This window comes from Salvelinus namaycush, chromosome 14 (genome assembly GCF_016432855.1).
Source record: "Salvelinus namaycush isolate Seneca chromosome 14, SaNama_1.0, whole genome shotgun sequence".
NCBI classification, from domain to species: Eukaryota; Metazoa; Chordata; class Actinopteri; order Salmoniformes; family Salmonidae; genus Salvelinus; species Salvelinus namaycush.
The window spans coordinates 36,916,882-36,939,683 of NC_052320.1; the positions used below are offsets into that span (position 1 = coordinate 36,916,882).

The 22,802-nt window shown below is 42.3% G+C and overlaps 1 protein-coding gene across 1 annotated transcript in view; it reads left to right on the forward strand.

The window, feature by feature from the left end:
- The first annotated feature begins 2,575 nt into the window (after positions 1 to 2,575).
- LOC120059475 (glutaminase kidney isoform, mitochondrial-like) overlaps positions 2,576 to 22,802 on the forward strand; it is a 30,112-nt gene continuing 9,885 nt past the window's right edge. Inside the window, exons 1-6 of the mRNA XM_039008557.1 lie at positions 2,576 to 2,991; positions 7,645 to 7,732; positions 16,457 to 16,578; positions 20,474 to 20,603; positions 21,213 to 21,292; positions 21,554 to 21,717. Coding sequence (XP_038864485.1) covers positions 2,777 to 2,991; positions 7,645 to 7,732; positions 16,457 to 16,578; positions 20,474 to 20,603; positions 21,213 to 21,292; positions 21,554 to 21,717 — 799 coding nt within the window. The 5' untranslated portion in view covers positions 2,576 to 2,776. The remainder of the gene's footprint in view (positions 2,992 to 7,644; positions 7,733 to 16,456; positions 16,579 to 20,473; positions 20,604 to 21,212; positions 21,293 to 21,553; positions 21,718 to 22,802) is intronic.

Below are 22,802 nucleotides of genomic sequence, written 5' to 3' on the forward strand. Positions count from 1 at the left end.
GGCCTTGACTGTCTGCATGACAATAATGTCTCCTGAAAGAATTCCTTGAAGTGCCTTGAAGTGAGCTCCTCTTGATAGAATCTTGGTAAATGTAATCCACCAATTTATTCCTCTCCTTAGTGAGGTTTTTCATACTACATGAGAGATAGAGATCCAATAAGGTACACATTGTAACTGTTTAAAGATTTGAGAAAAAGTTGATAGTGTAGGTTCCTATTATCTTATGTTTACTGTAATAGCCCATAACCAGTCAAATAATTTCCCCTTAGCAGGAGAGGCTAATTTATACCAGTGTGCTGATAATGCTGAAGAAAAGGTCAGTTAGTGTGTTGTACACAGACACTGAGCACATGAAGGATCAGAGAGGTGAGAAGCGATGTGTGGGCAGGCTGCCCAGACAGAGACTGAAGAACAAGACAGGAAGCCAGTCCCCTCACTCAGAGGCTTGTGGGTAGGAACACTGGGCCTGTGTGTGCGTGTGTGTGTGCGTGGGTGCGTGTGCGCTCGAGTGCGCGTGCGTGCGAGAGAGAGAGTGTACTTGCGCGTGATGGACCCCTGAGAGATGCCCTCTCATGGATACAACAGACACACAGACAGTGACACAGCCCGGATGTGAGGTGCTAGGTCTGGAGTGAGTCTGCCACCTGCAGGCAGAGACGTAAACAGACAGCAGAACAGGTCTTCTAGGTTTATTATGGAGCAGCAATGAGTTGCCTCAGCCTAGAAATGTAAACCGCCAGCTGCCCTGCCCTACTGATCTTAAAACGGTTGTGTATTTACTGTTTTTCAAGGTTGTGGATTTGAAAGGGTTGTGCATAGGGGGACAGGTTGTTACTTTAAACAAACAATAGAGTAACAGTGATGACGTGTTTTTTAGGCTCTAACTCCTGCATGGCTCATTGGCCAAAGCCTATGGGGAACTGGATGTTTTTTTTTTGGAGGGTATCTGGATAAACGCAGAGAATAACTGACTGATATTACATCATTGAACAAAACGTCTAAGATCTCCTAAGCGTGTGTTAACTTCACACCTCGCTTTCTGCGTTTATCCCAAAACCCCATTCTTTCCCCATTCATTTCCTGGGGCAGCAGGCAGCCTAGGGGTTAGAGTGTTGGGCCAGTAACTGAAAGGTTGCTAGATTGAGTCCCCGAGCTAACAAGGTAAAAAGCTGTTGTTCTGCCCCTGAACAAGGCAGTTAAACCCATTGTTCCTAGGCTGTCATTGTAAATAAGAATTTGTTCCTAACTGACTTGCCTAATAAAATAAAAGTACACATTGTTACAACTGTAGTTTCCATCTCATCCAAGGAACTCTGTAGTTCTGTCAGTGGTCATTGTGTTCTTGATCACCTCCCTGACAAGGCCCTGTTTGGTCAGACGGTCAGCTCAAGGCAGTCTGGGTAGTTCCATATTTTTACAATTTCCCAATGATGGAGACCACTATGCTCTTGGAAACTTTCAACACTCTAGAAATTGTTTTATACCCTTCCACAGATATATGCCTCATCACAATTCTATCTCGGTGATCTACTGGCAGTTCCTTAGACTTCATGGTATAGTTTCTGCTCTGAAATGCACTGTCAACTGTGGGATCTTATATAGACAGGTGCGTTTCTTTGTAAATTAAGTGCACACAATTGAATTGGCCATAGGTGGACTCCAGTCAAGTTGTAGTGACATCTCTAGGATTATCAACGACAATGTGATGCACCTGAGCTCAATATGGAGTGTCATAGCAAAGGGTTGGGAATACTTATGTAAATTAGATATTTTTGTATTTCATTTTCAATAGCCTATATTTGCAAAAACGTCTAAAAACATGTTTTCACTTTGTCATTGAGGGGTATTTGTGTGTAGATGGGGGAGAAAATCAACTTCATTAATTTTCAATTCAGGCTGTAACACAACAAAATGTGGAATAAATCAAGAATACTTTCTGAAAGCAATGTATGCTACGTGACACACTACCATATGGTGTCGCTACACAAGCTACAATGACTAGAAAATCCCCCAATGCCGTCTCTGCCCATTGCTATGCTTCATTTCACCATAGCCAATGTAACCATTAAATTGTAAGCAGTTGAATTCACTTTTTTTGTGTGGAAATTGTATTATTTATTTATTCACATTTATTCACAGGCGATATTACAACTTCTTGTTCAACAGTTGTAACAAGGTTAGATCATATTACATTTTACAGCAAGGTGTTTAAAGGTTTTGGCAATGTTTTCGATAGAAACTGCTCAGAAAAGTATCCTATAATTAGATTTGTACTGTGCCCCTAGCCACTGAATCACGCAGTTGAAATTATACCCATACCCGTGCCATGGATCGTACATTTCTCACCCTCTTCCCGGGGAAAAGTCTAATCTGGATCCTCGGGACGTAAAACTCTCACGTCACCCCATTGAAGTTGACAGCTCTACCCAGGTAAGAGTTAAGATTGGGGTTATGTAAAGGTCAGGGTAATGGTAGTTTAGGTTAGGTTTGAGGTTTAGGTTATGGACGTCCCAAGGATCCCGAAACAGCACAGCCATCTTCCCGTTCTGGATTCCCTTGTCATTGGTCACTGGCCCATTTCATCTGTCGACCAACTTCTGCCAGTCACAACTCCACCCCCCACGCGATAGTATCAAGTCCTCAAGCGCGCTCGCGTGCGTGAAAACTGACATAAAGCCTCCGAGGAACGAAGCACTGGACACAGATCTGATGCCTCTACAGTGTTTATTATATTCTAAGTGTATTGTTCTTTTGGTTGCGATCCACCCCTTTAATAATGCATTGTCTGAAACGTCTGCGGACTACTAATGCGGGAGTTTTACAACTGCTCAAACACGCTGTCAACTCCGCACGGGTTGGGAGTGACAGCAATGGCTTATCCAGGATCGAGCAACAATCTCAGCTGTTATGCTCAAGCGCAGCATCACACAGCCAGCGTCAGCAACCCTTCCATCATCAAGCTGTCAATGACATGGACGAAGCAGAGTGCAGGTAAATACATACTCTTTGCCTAATTGGTACTGTAGAATAATGTGACTATGCAGTGCCTACAGAAGGGTTGCCCAACTGGCGGCTCATAGGCCAAATTCGACCAGCACGTGATTTTATTTAAACCCCCATTTATTAAAATACATTTTCATTGTTGGACATACAATACTTTAAAATCACCCGGATATCAATTTTAATTAAGGAAATATTTCCTCATGTATTCCCACCCATTAATATAGACATATGTTATCGTATCCTAATGTAATACAGGTTTGAAATGATTATGTTTTTGTCTATATCTTTGTGCTTCTTGATGTCAAGCTGGAACAATTTATATAATTGTTCCAGCCCTCGACCATCTGCTCAAGAAAGAATCGGCCCACATCTAAATTTAGTTGGGGAACCCTGGCCTACAGTAGTGACAAGTTGTCTCAAAGAGTGAAATTATATTCTTCTGTTGAGATCCTATAGGGTCGTTCCATTTTTTTGAACAAAACTTTCTATACATATTTGCCCATGGTAAAGTGGACAGAAAGTAACTTTTTGGACCTGAATGCCAAAACATTTCGAAAATGGAAGTGCTCGAAGTTGACCCATTTTGCATACACTAACCTACCATGAGACATCCATGTCTTCATCACTGGAAAAGATTAACAGTCGAGTTTGATATAATTTAAAAGCTTACAAACAGGGTTGTCAAACGATTTAATAATGTATTGAAACATAAGACAAACATATATAATCATGTAATTTTTAAACCTTTCATTTAAATTATCAAAAATAATCTAATTTTTGCATGTTATAATTTAGACCCTATTTTACATAATCGGCGTGTTTGTGTTGTGTCCGTCATCGGTTAAGACACAGCATGCTCTTGAATACAGGGTGGGTGTCATGTTGCTGTCTCGACTTCTGTATGCCTGGCTATGAAAAGCCAACTGACATTTACTCCTGAGGTGCTGACCTGTTGCACCCTCTACAACCACTGTGATTATTATTTGACCCTGCTGGTCATCTATGAAAGTTTGAACATCTTGAAGAACGATCTGACCTTAATGGCTATGTACTCTTATAATTTAATGGCTATGTACTCTTATAATCTCCACCCGGCACTGCCAGAAGAGGACTGGCCACCCGTAGCCTGGTTCCTCTCTAGGTTTCTTCCTAGGTTCCCTGACTTTCTAGGTAGTTTTTCCTAGCCACCGTGATTCTACATCTCCATTGAGTACTCTCTGGGGTTTTGGCCTCGGTTTCTGTATAAGCACTTTGTGTAACTGCTGATCTAAAAAGGGCTTTATAAATACATTTGATTGATTGACTGAAATGGGAATGAAATGTACATTTCAACTTTAAAATGGTAGCAGAAAGATGGTTGGAGGTCCAAACATCAGAGGATGTTGAATTGAATGGGAATATTAGTTGTTTTAAATTATACTGTCAATCCTCCATAGGAAACCTATTGAAATCATAGAAAGATAGATAATACAATAGACATTTGCATTTATGATGATATTCCACGATGAGTTGTGTTTCTGTGATTGAATGACTTGCACCCTTATTCAAGAGCATGCTGTGTCTCAACCGATGGCGGGCACAACACAAACACCTCAGAGGATGTCAAATGTCTAAGCTATAACAGTTGCGAAAAGCAAAATAATCCGTAAAAAAAAAAGAAAAGTACGTCATCTTTATTAAAATAATTACAACTCAAGAAATTCTAAAATAGTTTGTCAACCCTGTTTTGTAAGCTTTTAAGTGATATCAAACTCAACCGTTTCTTTTTTCCAGTGATGAAGACATGGACGTCTCATGGTAGGGTGGGGCATGCAAAATAGGTCAACTTCGAGCACCTCGATCACCTAAATGTTTTGGCATTCAGGTCACTTTCATACCGCTTCTCCCATAAGCAAATATGTATGGGAAGTGTTGTTCAAATCTAAAGGGGTGCGGGGATAAAAAGGGATTGAAACCAAATGGAAGGACCCTATAATAATGAGTTACTGATTTTCAGTGAACTGCATGTACTTTAACGAGTCATTTCAATAAATGTAGCTGTAGCTTGGTGGTGGAAGTTGAACTAAATTCAAATCTTGGTAGTGTTTTCAGTAGTTACCCACTGGGCACAGACGTCAATTCAATTGGTTCAACGTCATTTCATTGTAATAATGTGGAAGCAACATTGATTCAACCAGTGCGTGCCCAGTAGGTAATACATTGTTTTGCCATGTAGTGGTGTAGCTAACTACTGGAAGTACACACTACATTTTTACAAGAAGAACAGGAAATATGGCTAAAGTAGGCAAGATTTCCTTTCTTTTTCGCCATCAGACCTGCCTACTTTTCACTTGAAACATAGTTTTTGTGTTTAATAGGCTAAATGACACATTCTGTTAACGTCTGACTCCAGAGTGATCTGTTCTTGCAACTTGTAGTCTATGACGTTTCAGATTTAGATATGAAAATGTATCATGACGTAATTTGAATGTAGGGAACTACTTTTACAAAGTAACTTTAGTTAAGTAACTATATGTTTCTTTAGGGTAGCTTAACTTCTTCCAGTGTGAAGTAATCGGTAGCTTGGTAAACCACGCTGAGAGTACAAAACATTAGGAACACCTTCCTAATATTGAGTTGCACCCCGTTTTGCCCTCAGAACAGCCTCAATTGGTCGGGGCGTGGATTCTACAAGGTGTCGAAAGCGTTCCACAGGGACGCTGGCCCATGTTGACTCCAATGCTTCCCACAGTTGTGTCAAGTTGGCTGGATGTCCTTTGGGTGGTGGACCATTCTTGATACACACAGGCAACTGTTGAGTGTGGAAAACCCAGCAGCGTTGCAGTTCTTGACACAAATCGGCATCATGAACTGTGTCTCAATTGTCTCAAGGCTTAAAAATCCTTCTTGAACCTGTCTCCTCCCCTTCATCTACACTGATTGAAATGGATTTAACAAGTGATATCAATAAGGGATCATAGCTTTCAGCCAGATTCACCTGGTCAGTCTATATGTCAGGGAGAGAGCAGCTGTTCCTAATGTTTTGTACACTCAGGGTATATTTTCAGAGTACCATCCCTATAACTGCTGATTTTGTGTTCAAATTAGGCTCGTCAACAGAAAATGAAATTAAGCTATTATTTTTTGATTCAGACATTTTGTTATGCATACAAAGTGGACTTCAAACGAAATTCCCAATAATACTCCATCCAAACAACTACTTTCATCATAAATGTAGGAACATGGAGCTGAATAGTCAGTGGAATTGGTTTAAAAGCAGATGTTAAGATGAACTACACTTCTACACTTGACTACACTACTGTGCATTAGACCTTCACTACACTACACTACTGTGCATTAGACCTTCACTACACTACACTACTGTGCATTAGACCTTCACTACACTACACTACTGTGCATTAGACCTTCACTACACTACACTACTGTGCATTACGCCTTCACTACACTACACTACTGTGCATTACACCTTCACTACACTACACTACTGTGCATTAGACCTTCACTACACTACTGTGCATTAGATTTTCACTACACTACACTACTGTGCATTAGATCTTCACTACACTACACTACTGTGCATTACACCTTCACTACACTACACTACTGTGCATTACACCTTCACTACACTACACTACTGTGCATTAGACCTTCACTACACTACTGTGCATTAGATTTTCACTACACTACACTACTGTGCATTAGATCTTCACTACACTACACTACTGTGCATTAGATCTTCACTACACTACACTACTGTGCATTACACCTTCACTACACTACACTACTGTGCATTACACCTTCACTACACTACACTACTGTGCATTAGACCTTCACTACACTACACTACTGTGCATTACACCTTCACTACACTACTGTGCATTAGACCTTCACTACACTATTGTACATTAGACCTTCTCTACTCTACACTACTGTACATTGGTCCTTCACTACACTACTGTGCATTAGGCCTTCAATACACTACACTACACTACTGTGCATTAGACCTTCAACACAATATTGTACATTAGACCTTCTCTACACTACACTACTGTACATTAGTCCTTCACTACACGACTGTGCATTAGACCTTCACTACACTACTGTGCATTAGACCTTCACTACACTATTGTACATTAGGCCTACACTACACGACTGTACATTAGACCTACACTACTGTACATTAGACCTACACTACTGTACGTTAGACCTACACTACATTACTGTACATTAAGCCTACACTACACACACTCCTACACTCTCCTTCTGGTGCTGGGGAGAAAAGAAAAACATAGAACATTGTTCATACACCCTTGTCTTTAGTGGTTAAGTGCTCTTTTGCACATGTTGTATGTTTTGAGAAAAGTTATGCAGATGAGTCAACTATCAAAACACAGTGTACAACGTATATGCACTGGTAATCTTTAACAATGTCAGACCTACAGTAGTGTTGACATCACAGGAAGTTGGTGGGACCTTAATTGGGGAGGACAGGCACGTGGTAATGGCTGGAGCGGAAAAAGGGGAATGGTATTAAATACATCGCCATTCCATTGGCTCCGTTCCAGCCATTATTATGAGTCGTCCTCCCCTCAGCAGCCTCCACTGATTGACATGATGCACTGTGTTGTCTGGTCTTCACAGGAGCAGGTTGATCTCTGGGATGGAGGACCTTCTCTTCTACACCATTACAGAGGGCAAAGAGATGATCCCTGTCTCTCAGTTCATCTCTGTGAGTCTCCAACTCATCACATCCACCCTCACTGTGTGCCACCAAACAACACTAACCCATACAGTGTTTTTTTTATTTAACCTATTTATTTAGTTTTTTTGCTGGAATGCGCATTGATCATATTGACAACTACTCCGGCTTTCTGTGACGTCCTTTTAAAGTTGACCCAACATGTACTGTACCACAACACATTGCGGCCTTTAGGCTTGCTGTTTTCACTTGAGCTAAATGCACATCGAAGGAATCCCAGGAAGTGTAAGACGAGCCAAGGCAGGAATCCATTACACCATATCACCAGCCCAGGCTCAGGTTTGAAAAGTGTTGAGGAAACGCCTTATGTAACTTTATGACTAATAGACAGGTGTAGCTGTTGTTAGGCTAGAAGTGAATTCTCTTAACCCTTTACACTCGGGGCAATTGGCCTATATGGATAGGGCAAAATTGAAATGTTTCTTACAGGAGAAATATGAAATGCATAAGCATTGTAGCAATTGAACGGGAACCGTTTGGAGATTGCGGGAACATTATTAGACCAAAGTGGAGGACACAACAGTTCAGCTGACACATGAATCCAAGTATTACAGTGTTGATTTTATGTGCATTTTATATTTACTGTACTTTTCGCCACAAAATACATTTTTGGGGGGGGAACTCAATTTACTTTAAAATGACTAAAACCAAATCAAAACGTTGTAGAAATAATAATGTGCCTATATTCATACAGTTTCTTGACTGTCCAGCTCACTAATAATCACTAGACAGTCAGGTCGCATCGATAATTCCCTAAGCTATGGTTATGGGACTATTATTAGCACATTTTGACAGCAAGGAAATATAACACATTTTCAGTGTGGCCCTCTGGACCTTGTTGAAGACTGAATGTGGCCCCCGGAGCAAAATGAGTTTGACACCCCTGCTCTGGATACATTCAGTAACATGATAAGAATATTCCTGGAAAATGTGACGTAGGTGCAACTTAAGACAAATAAATTACAAAGGTTTGGGTGAGAGGACTGACTGGTGTCTCCATGTGGCCACACACCTCTCCAAAGTGTGCACAGTTCCTAAGCTATTTCAATGCACTTTTATGACACAAAGTAGAGTCTTCAACTACAAGGTACTTTTTGAAGCTCTCCTAGCGGTGCCGTTGAGGAACTAGAGCAAGCACACCTGTAGTTGTTTTGTTTGGAACACAGCCCTGCATCCTCACCCTCACACAATTACTGTCGTTGTTTAGGCAATCCAAAAACGGTCCATTATAAGTCACAATCAGGGTCAGGTGGGCATCATTTGAAAGCTTGTTCGATTGCCAACATGACTAGTTAAGTTGTAAAATATGATTTTACAGTGTTAGGCTTTCACAAGGCAAAACAGAGAAACAGATCGTAATTTTGGTCCACATGGAATCAGGAGTGCATTCAGGTGCTTGTTCCACTGCAGTTTTTATTTTTAATTTAAAACATTTTTTTTTTTTACAGAATAGACAACAGGCAATTTCTGTTCAGAACAACCCAGGGTATGACGCCATGTCAACTGTACATCAAACATAGGTGATGATCATAAACACTGTATACAGTATGACATGGGCTTTTATGATATGGAAATGTGAAGTGCACATTTGGACTCATGGGTGTTTGGCTTGCTTGTATGACATCAAAGCGGTATTGATTGTAATGATCAACGACTCATCTTTCAAAGAAATACATAGAGCACTCAAAATGTACAGCATTTCCCTCACTCGGACAACAAAACATTTGCAAAAGTTTCCCAATTCGCGGGAGGGATGGAGGTCTCGTCGCGTGCGGTGCTCAGGATCAGATGTAGTGCGTCTTGTTTTGTGTGTGGTGGCCAAAGGGAACGCAGTAGCAGGGGAGTGCGCAGTGCTTCTCAAATGTACATTTCTATGCGCTCTCCACACTCGTGTCTTCACCAGAACGTACTCAAGAGAACTTCCTCGAACTCGGAGCATGAGAGTGTGGAGCGCGGAAGTATGCATACTGAGAAACACCTGCTGTGTTCCCTCCCAGGGCTTTTACGACACAATTTAGAACAGGGATGGGCAACTCCAGCCCCCTTGGACCGGAGTGCTGTCACACTTTTCCCCATCCCTAGCAAACACAGATGATTAAACTAATTGCATTATTAGTTGTTTTAGCTGGGGCGAGAAGTGTGACACCAATCAGGCCCCCGAGGACTGGAGTTGCCCATCCCCTGATTTAGAACATCATAGAAGTCTCAGCTCAGTTGGTGAAAAAGTCAAACAAGCACAGTCATCCATAGCACCATGCATGCTGAACTTTTTACGATGTGTGAAGAGACTCTGTGTCCAGTGTCCCATCCCAGTGCTTTTACACCATAATTCATACCTTCGGAGCCTTTCTTGGTGCCCCTCATATGCATATTCAAATGAACTCTGAACAGTACAGGGTACCGGGGTCTATTATAAGACTGGGTGGTGTTGTGGCACGGCGTGATATTTGACAGGCCATTGTCTCATGACCTTTGAATCATCATCAACCTGGCTTTTTAACACTGAATCAAAGAAACACTGGCAATGGTTTTTAGATGGCTCCAACCAATGACTGTATATGAATAAACAAAGCAATTAATCACGTGACACCATTCATTCCCATGCCAAGACTTATATAGCGCATTTGAAACCAAGGAAGTCGGTTAAAGGCCCAGTGCAGTCAAAAATTTGATTTTCCTCTGTTTTATATATATTTCCACACTGTGAAATTTCAGCCTGTTTTGGTGGGATGGAGTTTCGGCCTGCCTGGTGACATCACCAGGTGGTAAAATTAGTTAATAGACCAATAAGAAATAGAGTTCCAAACCTCTCTGCCAATAACAGCTAGTTTTCAGTTTTCCCTTACACACTATGAACCACTCCCAGACAGTCCTAGCTAAATTCTTTGCTAAGAAGCTATTTTTAAATCTTTTTTTGAAAACAAGCACAGTAAGGTACTTAATTGTTACCCAGAAATTATTTGATACTGAGAGAATGGCTGCATTGGACCTTTTAAGATGGTGTCTCATGGAGACATAGAGTGCAGTTTGAGCAACTCCAGGAAGTGACAGCCCAGTGCTGCCACCATTCATTGAGAATCTCAAGTTGATGGCCGACCGGGGTACGGCAGGCTGCCATTAGCAACTAAATGATCCTTAGGGATGGTTCCAAATGTACAGAATGGGTACCTGGAGGAAAATGGGTGAGGGTCATGCTTTTTCAATTTCAGTCATGGGTAGTGTTTATTATTTTTTAAATCCAGTCCAGGGAAGGGAAATGTCATTTTTAATTGATGAAATTTCTATATTTCTCTGTGTTTTAGAATTAGTTGCTTATTAGGTTATGTATTGATGTGTGTCCGATGCCGCCCCTCATTTCTGAATCTCCACTAGGCGCGCAATATCAAGCGCGCCTATAGGCCATTTAGTGTGCTCTCAATCAAATGATCCATAGCCTATTGGCTATGAAGTGCATGCTCGGAGAAGCACAGAGCAAAATTATATTTCTAAGATAGCTGGGATGTTCTAAATAAAACTAGGCTGCATTACACACTGCAATGGATATTCCAACACTGAGCCCCGGCCTGCTCTGCTCTTGCTGGTCAAACTGTTTGTCTGTGCTGCCAAACCAATGGCTGTGCTGTGCAGGGCTACGGTGGCAGCTCAGGAGGAGAGTCAAAGGCTTCTTCCGAATGAATTAATTATTATCTTGTGAGCGGACTAGCCTTATAGCCTATGTTCTCTTATGTTTGAGAAGCAGAGAGCGAAGGCGAGGAGGACCGGAGGTCAACTTTGGTAGCTTGCTACTACTATAATTGATTTTTATTAAAAACAATGTTTCTTGCCCATGATGTATTTAGCAGAGTTATTGACCTCACAGTAATACCAGATTGGAGTAAATGACGTTGTGGTGCTGAAACTTGAAGCAGCAGCCAAGGCACAATCAATCGGGAATGGACAGTTCATGGTGCTGAAAGTAGACAAATTATAGTAGGCATAATTCATTTCAACGTCTTCATTTTAATTAGACTTTACTAACAACAAGGGGGCTTTGTGTTGGAGCCTATTTCTTCCTATTGAAGAGGTTTGACAGATGAGGTTTGACAGATGAAATTAGGTAATAGGCTGCTATATTCGTAATTCCTCCACCCACCATGTACTCTTTAAATAGCTTAGCTCCGTGTCGGTGAATGGCTGTTAAGTTAAATCCAAGACTTGAATTGAGGAGGTATGAGAGGGTATTGCATAGGCCTACCTTTTATTTTTTTTAAAGCACAGGCCTACCCCTTGTTAGCTTAAGATTTTGAAGAAAATAAAAACGGTTCCGATTATATAAAGTGATCTGTAACCGTGCTTTGGTCAGCTAGCTATGCTTTATGCTAGAAATAAGCTGTAAAATACCTGGGAAAGGATGCAAAACATTATCACAGTTTATTGTGAAATAGACACAAATTATTTATTTGAAATTCGTGACAGGCACACGAAAAGTTAAATTTTTCATTTGTATTATGCGATTTTCATCACAACGCATTTCATGCGTATTACACAATTTTCTTTCTTCAGAACACATTCGTGTACATTACACAAATTCCAATATGTTGTGGCTAAAGTTAGCTAGGCCAGCTAGTCTAGGTACAGAACCCGATGGGTTGGGCCAGAGCCAGAACACGTGAGTAAAGCGTCAGTTTGAAAATTCGTCATTGGCTTTGATACTCTAATTGGTTAGAGACGATCCAATCGCTGATGACTTTGTTTTGTACAACACCCCTCGGGCCACTCATCCCCACAAACAACTTTTATGATGGCAGTCGCGACTGTAGTATGTAGCGTGCGACAGAGCAGCGGAAGAATATACTGTGAGCCGACAGGCTGCACTTTCTCTGCTTCTCGCAGTTTTTTTCATGCTGACAGATTTTGGGGCAGAGTCAAGCCTCTCGCTTTGCCTCTTCCTCTCTGAGCACTGTATTATCTTTGTGTGCGTGTCACATACCGACATGTCTTACCACCTTGTATTTCATTATGATGCAATGCTTGATATACTTACATCATGATGACGTCTGCTTTGACCTTAGATTGATCTGCCAGTTTAGACGAGGGAGATCTGCCATTTGTTGTCATGTTATGCTATATACCCCGGTCAACAGCACTGCACCCCCCCACAGCAACTCGCCCAAGCCTTCCCCATTTCTCCTTCTCCCAAATCCAGTCAGCTGATGTTCTGAAAGAGCTGCAAAATCTGGACCCCTACAAATCAGCCGGGCTAGACAATCTGGACCCTTTCTTTCTAAAGTTATCTGCCGAAATTGTTGCAACCCCTATTACTAGCCTGTTCAACCTCTCTTTCGTGTAGTCTGAGATTACCAACGATTGGAAAGCAGCTGCGGTCATCCCCCTCTTCAAAGGGGGGGACACTCTTGACCCAAACTGCTACAGACCTATATCTATCCTACCCTGCCTTTCTAAGGTCTTCGAAAGCCAAGTCAACAAACAGATTACCGACCGTTTCGAAATCCCACCGCACCTTCTCCGCTATGCAATCTGGTTTCAGAGCTGGTCATGGTTGCACCTCAGCCACGCTCAAGGTCCTAAACGATATCTTAACCGCCATCGATAAGAAACAATACTGTGCAGCCGTATTCATTGACCTGGCCAAGGCTTTTGACTGTCAATCACCACATCCTCATCGGCAGACTCAATAGCCTTGGTTTCTCAAATGATTGCCTCGCCTGGTTCGCCAACTACTTCTCTGATAGAGTTCAGTGTGTCAAATCGGAGGGCCTGTTGTCCGGGCCTCTGGCAGTCTCTATGTGGGTGCCACAGGGTTCAATTCTTGGGCCGACTCTCTTCTCTGTATACATCAATGATGTTGCTCTTGCTGCTGGTGAGTCTCTTGCTGCTGGTGAGACACTGATCCACCTCTACGCAGACGACACCATTCTGTATACTTCTGGCCCTTCTTTAGACACTGTGTTAACAACCCTCCATACAACACTCCAATGCCATACAACACTCCTTCTGTGGCCTCCAACTGCTCTTAAATACAAGTAAAACTAAATGCATGCTCTTCAACCGATCGCTGCCTGCACCTGCCCGCCCGTCCGGCATCACTACTCTGGACGGTTCTGACTTAGAATATGTGGACAACTACAAATACCTAGGGGTCTGGTTAGACTGTAAACTCTCCTTCCAGACTCACATCAAACATCTCCAATCCAAAGTTAAATCTAGAATTGGCTTCCTATTTCGCAACAAAGCATCCTTCACTCATGCTGCCAAACATACACTCGTAAAACTGACCATCCTACCGATCCTCGACTTCGGCGATGCAGTCTATCACAGTGCCATTCGTTTTGTCACCAAAGCCCCATATACTGCCCACCACTGCGACATGTACGCTCTCGTTGGCTGGCCCTCGCTTCATACTCGTCGCCAAACCCACTGGATCCAGGTCATCTACAAGACCCTGCTAGGTAAAGTCCCCCCTTATCTCAGCTCGCTGGTCACCATAGCAGCACCCACCTGTAGCATGCGCTCCAGCAGGTATATCTCTCTGGTCACCCCCAAAGCCAATTCCTCCTTTGGCCGCCTCTCCTTCCAGTTCTCTGCTGCCAATGACTGGAACGAACTACAAAAATCTCTGAAACTGGAAACACTTATCTCCCTCACTAGCTTTAAGCACCAGCTGTCAGAGCAGCTCACAGATTACTGCACCTGTACATAGCCCATCTATAATTTAGCCCAAACAACTACCTCTTCCCCTACTGTATTTATTTATTTATTTTGCTCCTTTGCACCCCATTATTTATATTTCTACTTTGCACATTCTTCCACTGCAAATCTACCATTCCAGTGTTTTACTTGCTATATTGTATTTACTTCGCCACCATGGCCTTTTTTTGCCTTTACCTCCCTTATCTCACCTCATTTGCTCACATTGTATATAGACTTATTTTCTACTGTATTATTGACTGTATGTTTGTTTTACTCCATGTGTAACTCTGTGTTGTTGTATGTGTCGAACTGCTTTGCTTTATCTTGGCCAGGTCGCAATTGTAAATGGGAACTTGTTCTCAACTTGCCTACCTGGTTAAATAAAGGTGAAATAAAATAAATAAATAAAATAAAATATGTTTGGCATGACAGGGAACAGTGACACGGCAGAGGAGTTGGCTGTAACACACAGTGATCTGAAAGGACTGTCACTGAACTGTAGCTGTGGTTACTGAATAACCCCCCCTTTTCTCCCCAATTTCATGATTATGACCTTGTCTCATCGCTGCAATTCCACGAATGGGCTTGGGAGAGGCGAAGGTCGAGTCATCGAAACATGACCCGCCAAGCCGCTCTTCTTAACACCTGCTCGCTTAACCCGAAAACCAGCAGCACCAATGTGTCAGTGGAAACACCATCAACTGACAACCGAAGTCAGCCTGCAGGCGCCCGGCCCACCACAAGGAGTCGCTAGAGCGCGATAAGCCAAGTAAAGCCCCCCTCCCCCAAACAATCTCTTAACCCGGACGATGCTGGGCAAATTGTGCGCCGTCTGTGGGACTCCCGGTCACAGACGATAATGACACAGCCCGTCACTACAACCCCAGGCTGTAGTGACGCACAAACACCGCGATGCAGTGCCTTAGACCGCTGTGCTACTCGGGAGGCCAACAATTCTGTTTTTTAACTAGTTTCATTGAAGTACTTTCTCTCATTCAACATCTCAATAGCTTTACAATTTTGTCATCATTTCTTCTGCCAGAAATTACAGATACACTGTACTTCCCCCGGTCAATATAGCTTTGAATGTTGCTGTCCTATACAGTATGTCTGAATATGATATCAGCCTCTCATGAAAGCCACTGCCTGATGTGAAGTATTGACATGCGATAACTAAACACAACAGTTCAGTCAAGCAGTGTGTGTTGCTCATTAATGCATTGATCAGACACACAGGCTTGAAAATAACCTCCTGGACCCTCCCATGTGGCAAGTCTGCTGTCACTGCATATGATTTCCCAGAAATAGGCATACTTGTTGCCTATAGCTGTCAGAATGACTTGAAGTTGGCTTAGGGGAGGGATTTCAATCAGTGGTGTAATGGTAAAAAATAAAGAAAGTAGGTGGATAAACTCTGATCGCTGGTTGCGGTGATAAAAGTCACGCTCCCTATACGTTTAATGCATTTTTCCACCAAAGGTGGGCAACAAAAACCTCTACACCACTGATTCCAATACAGTAGGTACAGTATGTTCCTTCCTCCTTTACAGAGTCGTTTACAGGACTGCTTGAACACTTGTGGCTGCTCATTTAATGGGAAACAGGGTTTGTTCCAATTCAGGTATTGAATATGACACACTAAAACAATTATGGTAGTCCTGTATATCCTCAGTTTTCTCTAAAACGAAATAAAAGTAATTCTATTATTATTAACCTTTTAATGTCCTACACATGCCCTTATCATTATGTACAAATATATATCTACTCTATTAGGCCCAGCATCTGCAGGACCAGCATTGGGGTTAGCTCAGCAGTCTACTGAGAGAGCTCAAATATGGACCTCCCTACCCTAGAGATGCTGTATCAGTGTTGATCAGCTCACCACAACCCCATTCCCCTTTCCCCCACCCCCCTCTCCCTTCTCATTTCTTTCTCATTTCTCTCGGTCTAATTGTCTCTCTTTCTCACTCTCCTTTTGTAAATGTTCCTTTCTCCTTCTTCCAGGCGTTGAGGAGCACAGGTTTATTGACATCGGATCCCAGGCTGAGTGACTGTATGCGTCAACTGCGCCAGTCAATGCAGGACTCTGCCGGAACAGTGATGATGGACCAGAAACTCTTCAGGAAGTGAGCAATTTCACTGCTCTATTTTCACGTTAACCCCTTACACTTGTGGAAATTGGCCTATATGGATAGGGCCAAATTTAAAAAAATTCTAACAGAAGAAATATAATAAGAATATGCATGAAATTGAAAGAGAACACTTTGGAGATTATGGGGAAATGATCAGACCAAAGATGAGGACACAACACAAGACTGAATCCCCAAAATGACACTGTTGATTGTATGTGCGTTTTACATTTACGGTACTTTTCACAGCATTTGTCAATAACAAAATACTTTGGATACATTCCGTAACATACATGTTGAAGTATGTGCAAGATAAGAAAAACAAAGATGACAAGGGTTTGAGTGAAAGGTCTAACTGGTGTGGCCACACACCTCTCCAAACTTGACACAGTTCCTTAGTCATTTCAATGCACTTTTATGACTCAAGGAAAGAGCCTTCAACTATAAGGTGCTTGTTTGGAGCTCTCCTAGCTTTGCCATTGAGGAACGGAATCAAGCACACTTGTACTTTTTTATTTGTAATACAGCCCTGCGTCCCCACCCTCACACGATTACTGTTGTTGTTTACACAATCCAAAACACGGTCCATTTGAAATCGCAATCTGGGTCAGGTGGGAATAATTTGAAAGCTTATTCTAGTGCCAACATGGCTAGCAAAATTATAAAATATGATCATACATGGTTCGGCTTTTAAACGGCACTTCAGACTAACAGATTGTCATTTTTTGGTTTGCATAGAATGGCATGCATTTAAGTGTGTGTTCTGCTGCAAATCTTCTTCACAATACGACAAATGCAGGCTCATTCTGTCCAGGGTGCAACGCATGTCATCCTTGTAACTGTGGATCAAACACAGCAATCATAAACGTTGATACTGTAAATGACATGTTTTCAAATATAGAAATGTGAAGCGTAGATTTGGACCCGTGGGTGTGCGGTTTGCTTGTGTGACATTTATTGAAATCTCATCTTTCAGAACACATCGACTCCTCTGTGTTAACAGCATTTCCCTCACTCAGACGACAACAAAGGTGCAAAAGTAGCCCAATTAGCGGGAGGGATGGGGGAATCTTTTTGTTGTGCGCGGTGCTCAAGTTTAGAACTGCTCTCAGTCAAAACCCATACAACGCTGTTAACCGGAGAACCTAAGCTCTGACGTCATGTATAGTATTTTACTGTACAGCCGCTGGGTTCCAATTTAGGTGCTTATCGATGGCAAAATCGTTTTCAACCCGTATACAGGATAACAGGAGCTGTGAGTGAAAAGGGCTACCATTCTTACCAATGTCCCAACCTATCTCTCTGAACGACCAACCAGTGGAGGTGGTTGAGTGTTTAAAATAGCAAGGGACACACATTGATAACAAGCTAAGTTATACAGAGAATGCAGGTTGTGTATTTTTTTTAAGCAAGCCAACACCTGATCTTAATCAGGAAATTAAAGGGGTTTGTGGTCAGCCAGGATGTTCTGGAGAGGGTGTACAGCAGCTTGGTGGAGAGCATCCTCACATTCAATATGACAGTCTGGTATAGTCATCTGAGTGTGAGGAGCAAAAGCAAACTGACCAGCATAGTAAACACAGCCAGCAAAGTAATTGGTCGACCACAGGCACATTTGAGCAGTCTGTTTCACAAGGCAACCAAAAAGAAGGCACTGGCTGTCGTTAGCGACCTCTCCCACCCTCTACACCCTCAGTTGGAGAGGCTTCCCTCTGGCCGGTGCTTCAGAATGCCCATGGCCAAGAAGAACGTGTTCAAACATTCATTTGTTCCTTGTGCTGTTGGACTACTAAATGTAAAGTAAATTGTATCGGTATTATGTACTTATCTATCTAGTGCAGTTGGGACAGTGGTTGTTTGTGAGTGAATGTATTCATGTCCTCTGTTGTTAGTATATGCAACATGATGGACTGACTGGTTTAAATGTGTATGATGTGAGAATTTATGTGTATTTGTTTCTTTTAATGGAAAAATGTCCATCCTGGATGGACAATAAAGTTTTATTCTATTCTATTATTTTCTCTAATGATTTGGGATAAGATGGAATGGATATATCCTTATTTGGCCCTTTTATCATATCATATAAATTCTCTTGCAGGATGGTTTAGAGAGAGTATTTACTAGTAAACACTGATGATTTAATTCAGAAAGTTTGCATGATGTATTGTGTCTTTCTCTATCCCACGTAGAGTATTCTCATTCTTCTGGCTGATTGGGAAAAACACCACATCCCATTTTTTACATGGTATTTTCTTGAAAGTGACACTATATATTTCACTGTGTGGAGGAACTGTTTATACTATTGCCCCAGCGTTAACTAGAAACTTCCAAGACTTTGTTTTCCCCTCTCTCTGTCTGTATCTGTTCTTCATACCTCTACAGTGGACAGGTGGAGATTTGTTATAGTAGGGATGTTTGGATTGTCAGGGATGTTTGATTGTGGGTGTATAGTAGTGTTTCTGTTGCGGTTTAATGTCAGGCGAAGACAGATGGACCGCGTCTGTCGTTTTAATGGACGACAGCTGCCTCTGATCCTCACTGATGCACATGTAAACGTAACACATGCAGAGAGAGAGAGAGAGAGAGAGAGAGAGAGAGAGAGAGAGAGAGAGAGAGAGAGAGAGAGAGAGAGAGAGAGAGAGAGTGTGTTCTGGAATTGTTGGCGAACAGAGTATGACATTTGTGCAGGGCTTATGGCTGGACAGGAGCTAATGAAAGGCCAGCGTAGTGGGTGAACTGCAGACGGCTGGTTGAATTAGGAGCTCGGCTTATCAGCGAGGTCTGATGGGCTCTAGACTGCTGTCCAAACAGTATTACTTCCTAGGTGTCAAAGCTAACTTAATGAATGCCGTGATGATTCAGACACTGGCCTGCTACAGTAGCGGGTCACTGAGTCCTGTCTGGTAGACTTCTTCTTACATTGAATTACTATATTCCAGTGATTGAATACTGCATATCTACAGTCCCTTTGTAAATCTTAGATTGATACTTGGTGTTGTGCTTGGTATTGTTTCTGAACTAGGGCCAAAGACACACACACACACACACACACACACACACACACACACACACACACACACACACACACACACACACACACACACACACACACACACACACACACACACACACACACACACACACACACACACAGACAGACAGAAAGTCATGGAGAACAGAATAAGAATGTGTTGTGATTAGACATTGGTCTTTCCTTCTGTGGAACACTCTGAGGTGGTCACTAGCGATAGGCCACAAAAAAAAAAAATCCCATTTCTATAAATGATGCGATCCTTCGATTCGCCTACCCAGTGACCCAAACTCTAAACCAAGTTGCGTATTAATTAACAAGCCCAGGCGGATCTTTCAGCTCATCACAGCTATGAGAGCCATTTCAATGCCGTTCTTTGAGATCACGTCAGCGCTTACTAAACTTGGCGCAATGTTTGTCTAGTGGTAAAGACAGGTGTGTATCTACAATGTGATAGGCTGTCTATTCTCAGCGTTTAATTTGGTCCCAGTTGTGGTCCAGTTTTAGGTTGTTGGTGTCATTAGGATTTCATCATAGGGTCAGTAGTGTATCTGTTCCACAGTTACAGGTCACTTAGCCCTGATACATGGCTGTTGACTCCTAGACGCTGCATAAGAGTCAACAGCCTTGTATTAGGGCTATATATAGGTCACTGACACTGTGTGTGATAATAGAGTAGTTGTACTATTAAAAAAATAATCTAAAGTGACTGATCGTAGTGTGTGCATACATTTGTACGGCTGACCCCAGCAGGAATCGAACCCACAACTCTAACATTGCAAGCACCACGCTCCACCAACTGAGCCATAGTGAGTATACAAAGTATACATGTGATGTGTGATATTTATGTATGTGTTTCAGGTGTGTGGGCGCTAACATCCTGCTGCTGACCCAGGCGTTCAGGAGGAAATTCATCATCCCAGACTTTGAGGCGTTTGCGTCCAACATCAACCAGCTGTACTACAGCACCCAGAGGCAGGTTGGGGGACACGTGAGTTCTGTTTTCAAACCTTTGGTCCGCGGACCGGTGTACTGCGGGGTGGTCTCCAAATGTTGGTAGATGTGTTTGGGCTGACTTTTTATGGTTTATAATAGGCCTTTAATGTGCCTTTAATGTGTTAAATGCACTGCTAAAATTGAGATATTTTACATAAACCTCTGCGAATGGTGGTCCTCAAGAGCTTTTGACAATGGTGGTCTCAGGGAAACTAAAAATGTCGCTGGGCTACACTATACACATATGCATTCCCACGTTAAAAACGTTCTCTCACACACTGTACACATGCACACCTACACATTCACATATGAGGACATGCTCAAATAAGCACACCACCAAACATTTGCTTGCAGACGTTAAAAAAACATTTGCTTGGACACTGTGCAAAGGTTACATCACATGCTAAAGTAAGCTCACTGACAAGCGCTCACTGAAAACGCACTCACAAGCACGTACTGAATAAAAGCATGCACACACTGTACATTCGGAGATACATGCACATACTGTACACACGTGTACTGTACATACCTGCCTTTGACACACATGACACGTGACTTATCCACTCCATTCCTTTGTGTGTGTGTGTGTGTGTCTTTTGCTCAGGTGGCAGATTATATTCCTCAACTGGCTAAATTCAGCCCTGATCTGTGGGGTGTGTCACTATGCACCGTGGATGGACAGAGGTGAGATTACAGCATTTGTGTTATCTGCTCTATGTACATAGTCTCCTTTTATCCCCACTGGTTTCCATCTTAAAACACATAATCCCATGTCCCTGAAATGAAGAGCATGTCACCCCCCCCCCCCCCCCCCCCTACCCCATCTTGCCTTGTCAGTGTCTGCCTAACTTGTTCATGTAGAATCCTCCTCTGTATCTGCTTTCACCTCAGCCTTCCTCTCACTGTCCCATGATCTCTCCCCTGTGCCCTGCTGGCGTGAGGCAGACATTCTGCAGGTGACACCAAGGTTCCATTCTGTCTTCAATCATGTGTGAAGCCTCTGGAGTACGCCATCGCTGTGCACGAGATTGGCACTGAGCATGTGCATCGCTACGTGGGCAAAGAGCCCAGCGGACTCAAATTCAACCAGCTATCACTGGATGAGGAGGGTGAGAGACTGTTACCCTAACTCTGACCCTGTCTGCCTACACGCTTAGTAAGAAAGGTGGTATCTGGAACCTAAAAGGATTATTCGGCTGTCCTCGTAGAAGAACCCTTTTTGGTTCCAGGTAGAACCATTTTGGCTTCTATAGGCCTAGGACTAAGGATCGTTTAAAGCTGGGTTCATACAGACATTGGCAAGTCAAATTCAAGGACTTTCAGAGACTTTGTCAAGCACTTCGTTTTAATTTTCAAAGACCTCGATGTAATGCAATTGTATAATGTATATAATTGTACAAATAGGGCGTAATATAGATCTCCCCTCAAAAAGCGTTAAAAGAACATTAAAAAGTAGGCCATTACCACTTTCATTTTTTAGGCCTAGCATTGATATTCAAACTATTATTACATTCTAAAATATGTGAGAATAATGTGGACATTGCCTGATTTAATAGATTGGATGAAAGTTTGGCGATTTGTCTGTAGTTTATGTGGCAGTAGCAGTAGCATTAATCTCACCATTTGAATCTCACCATCGCTGTTTTTATAATGAGAAAGTTACCAAAAACCAGATTCCTTTTTTAATTGAAGGACTTGTATGGAAAGTCAAGTTGAATCCTACATTAGATGTTGTCGTTCTCATAATAACCGCACGTGGTTTTACCACGACAGTGTAGCGCTACACCCTTCAATTGAAGCCGCGGGAAACAAACGAAAGTGGCCACCTCTCTCACAAAAACGGATACAAAATTAAATTACGGATAATTATAAGGGAGCAGGAGAACTTGTAAATTGGATACAATAATTATAAGGACTTTTCAATCACCAAATGTAGGAAATGTCTGATTTTCAAGGTAAGGCCTATTCCAGTACTTGGATTTCTGAGCTCCAAATTCAATTTCAAGTAGGCAACTTCAAGCTCCTGTGTTTAAAATTGCAGGTGTAACATGAAAAGTATGTATCTGTCGTGTTATTTCACTACCAGATCATATTGTTAATAAGCCCACTAGGCTATGTCATTTGTTGTCATTATATCCAGAATAATTCATAGGAGTAGTTTTGGGTGTTGCGCAATAGTCGATTGCGCACAGTA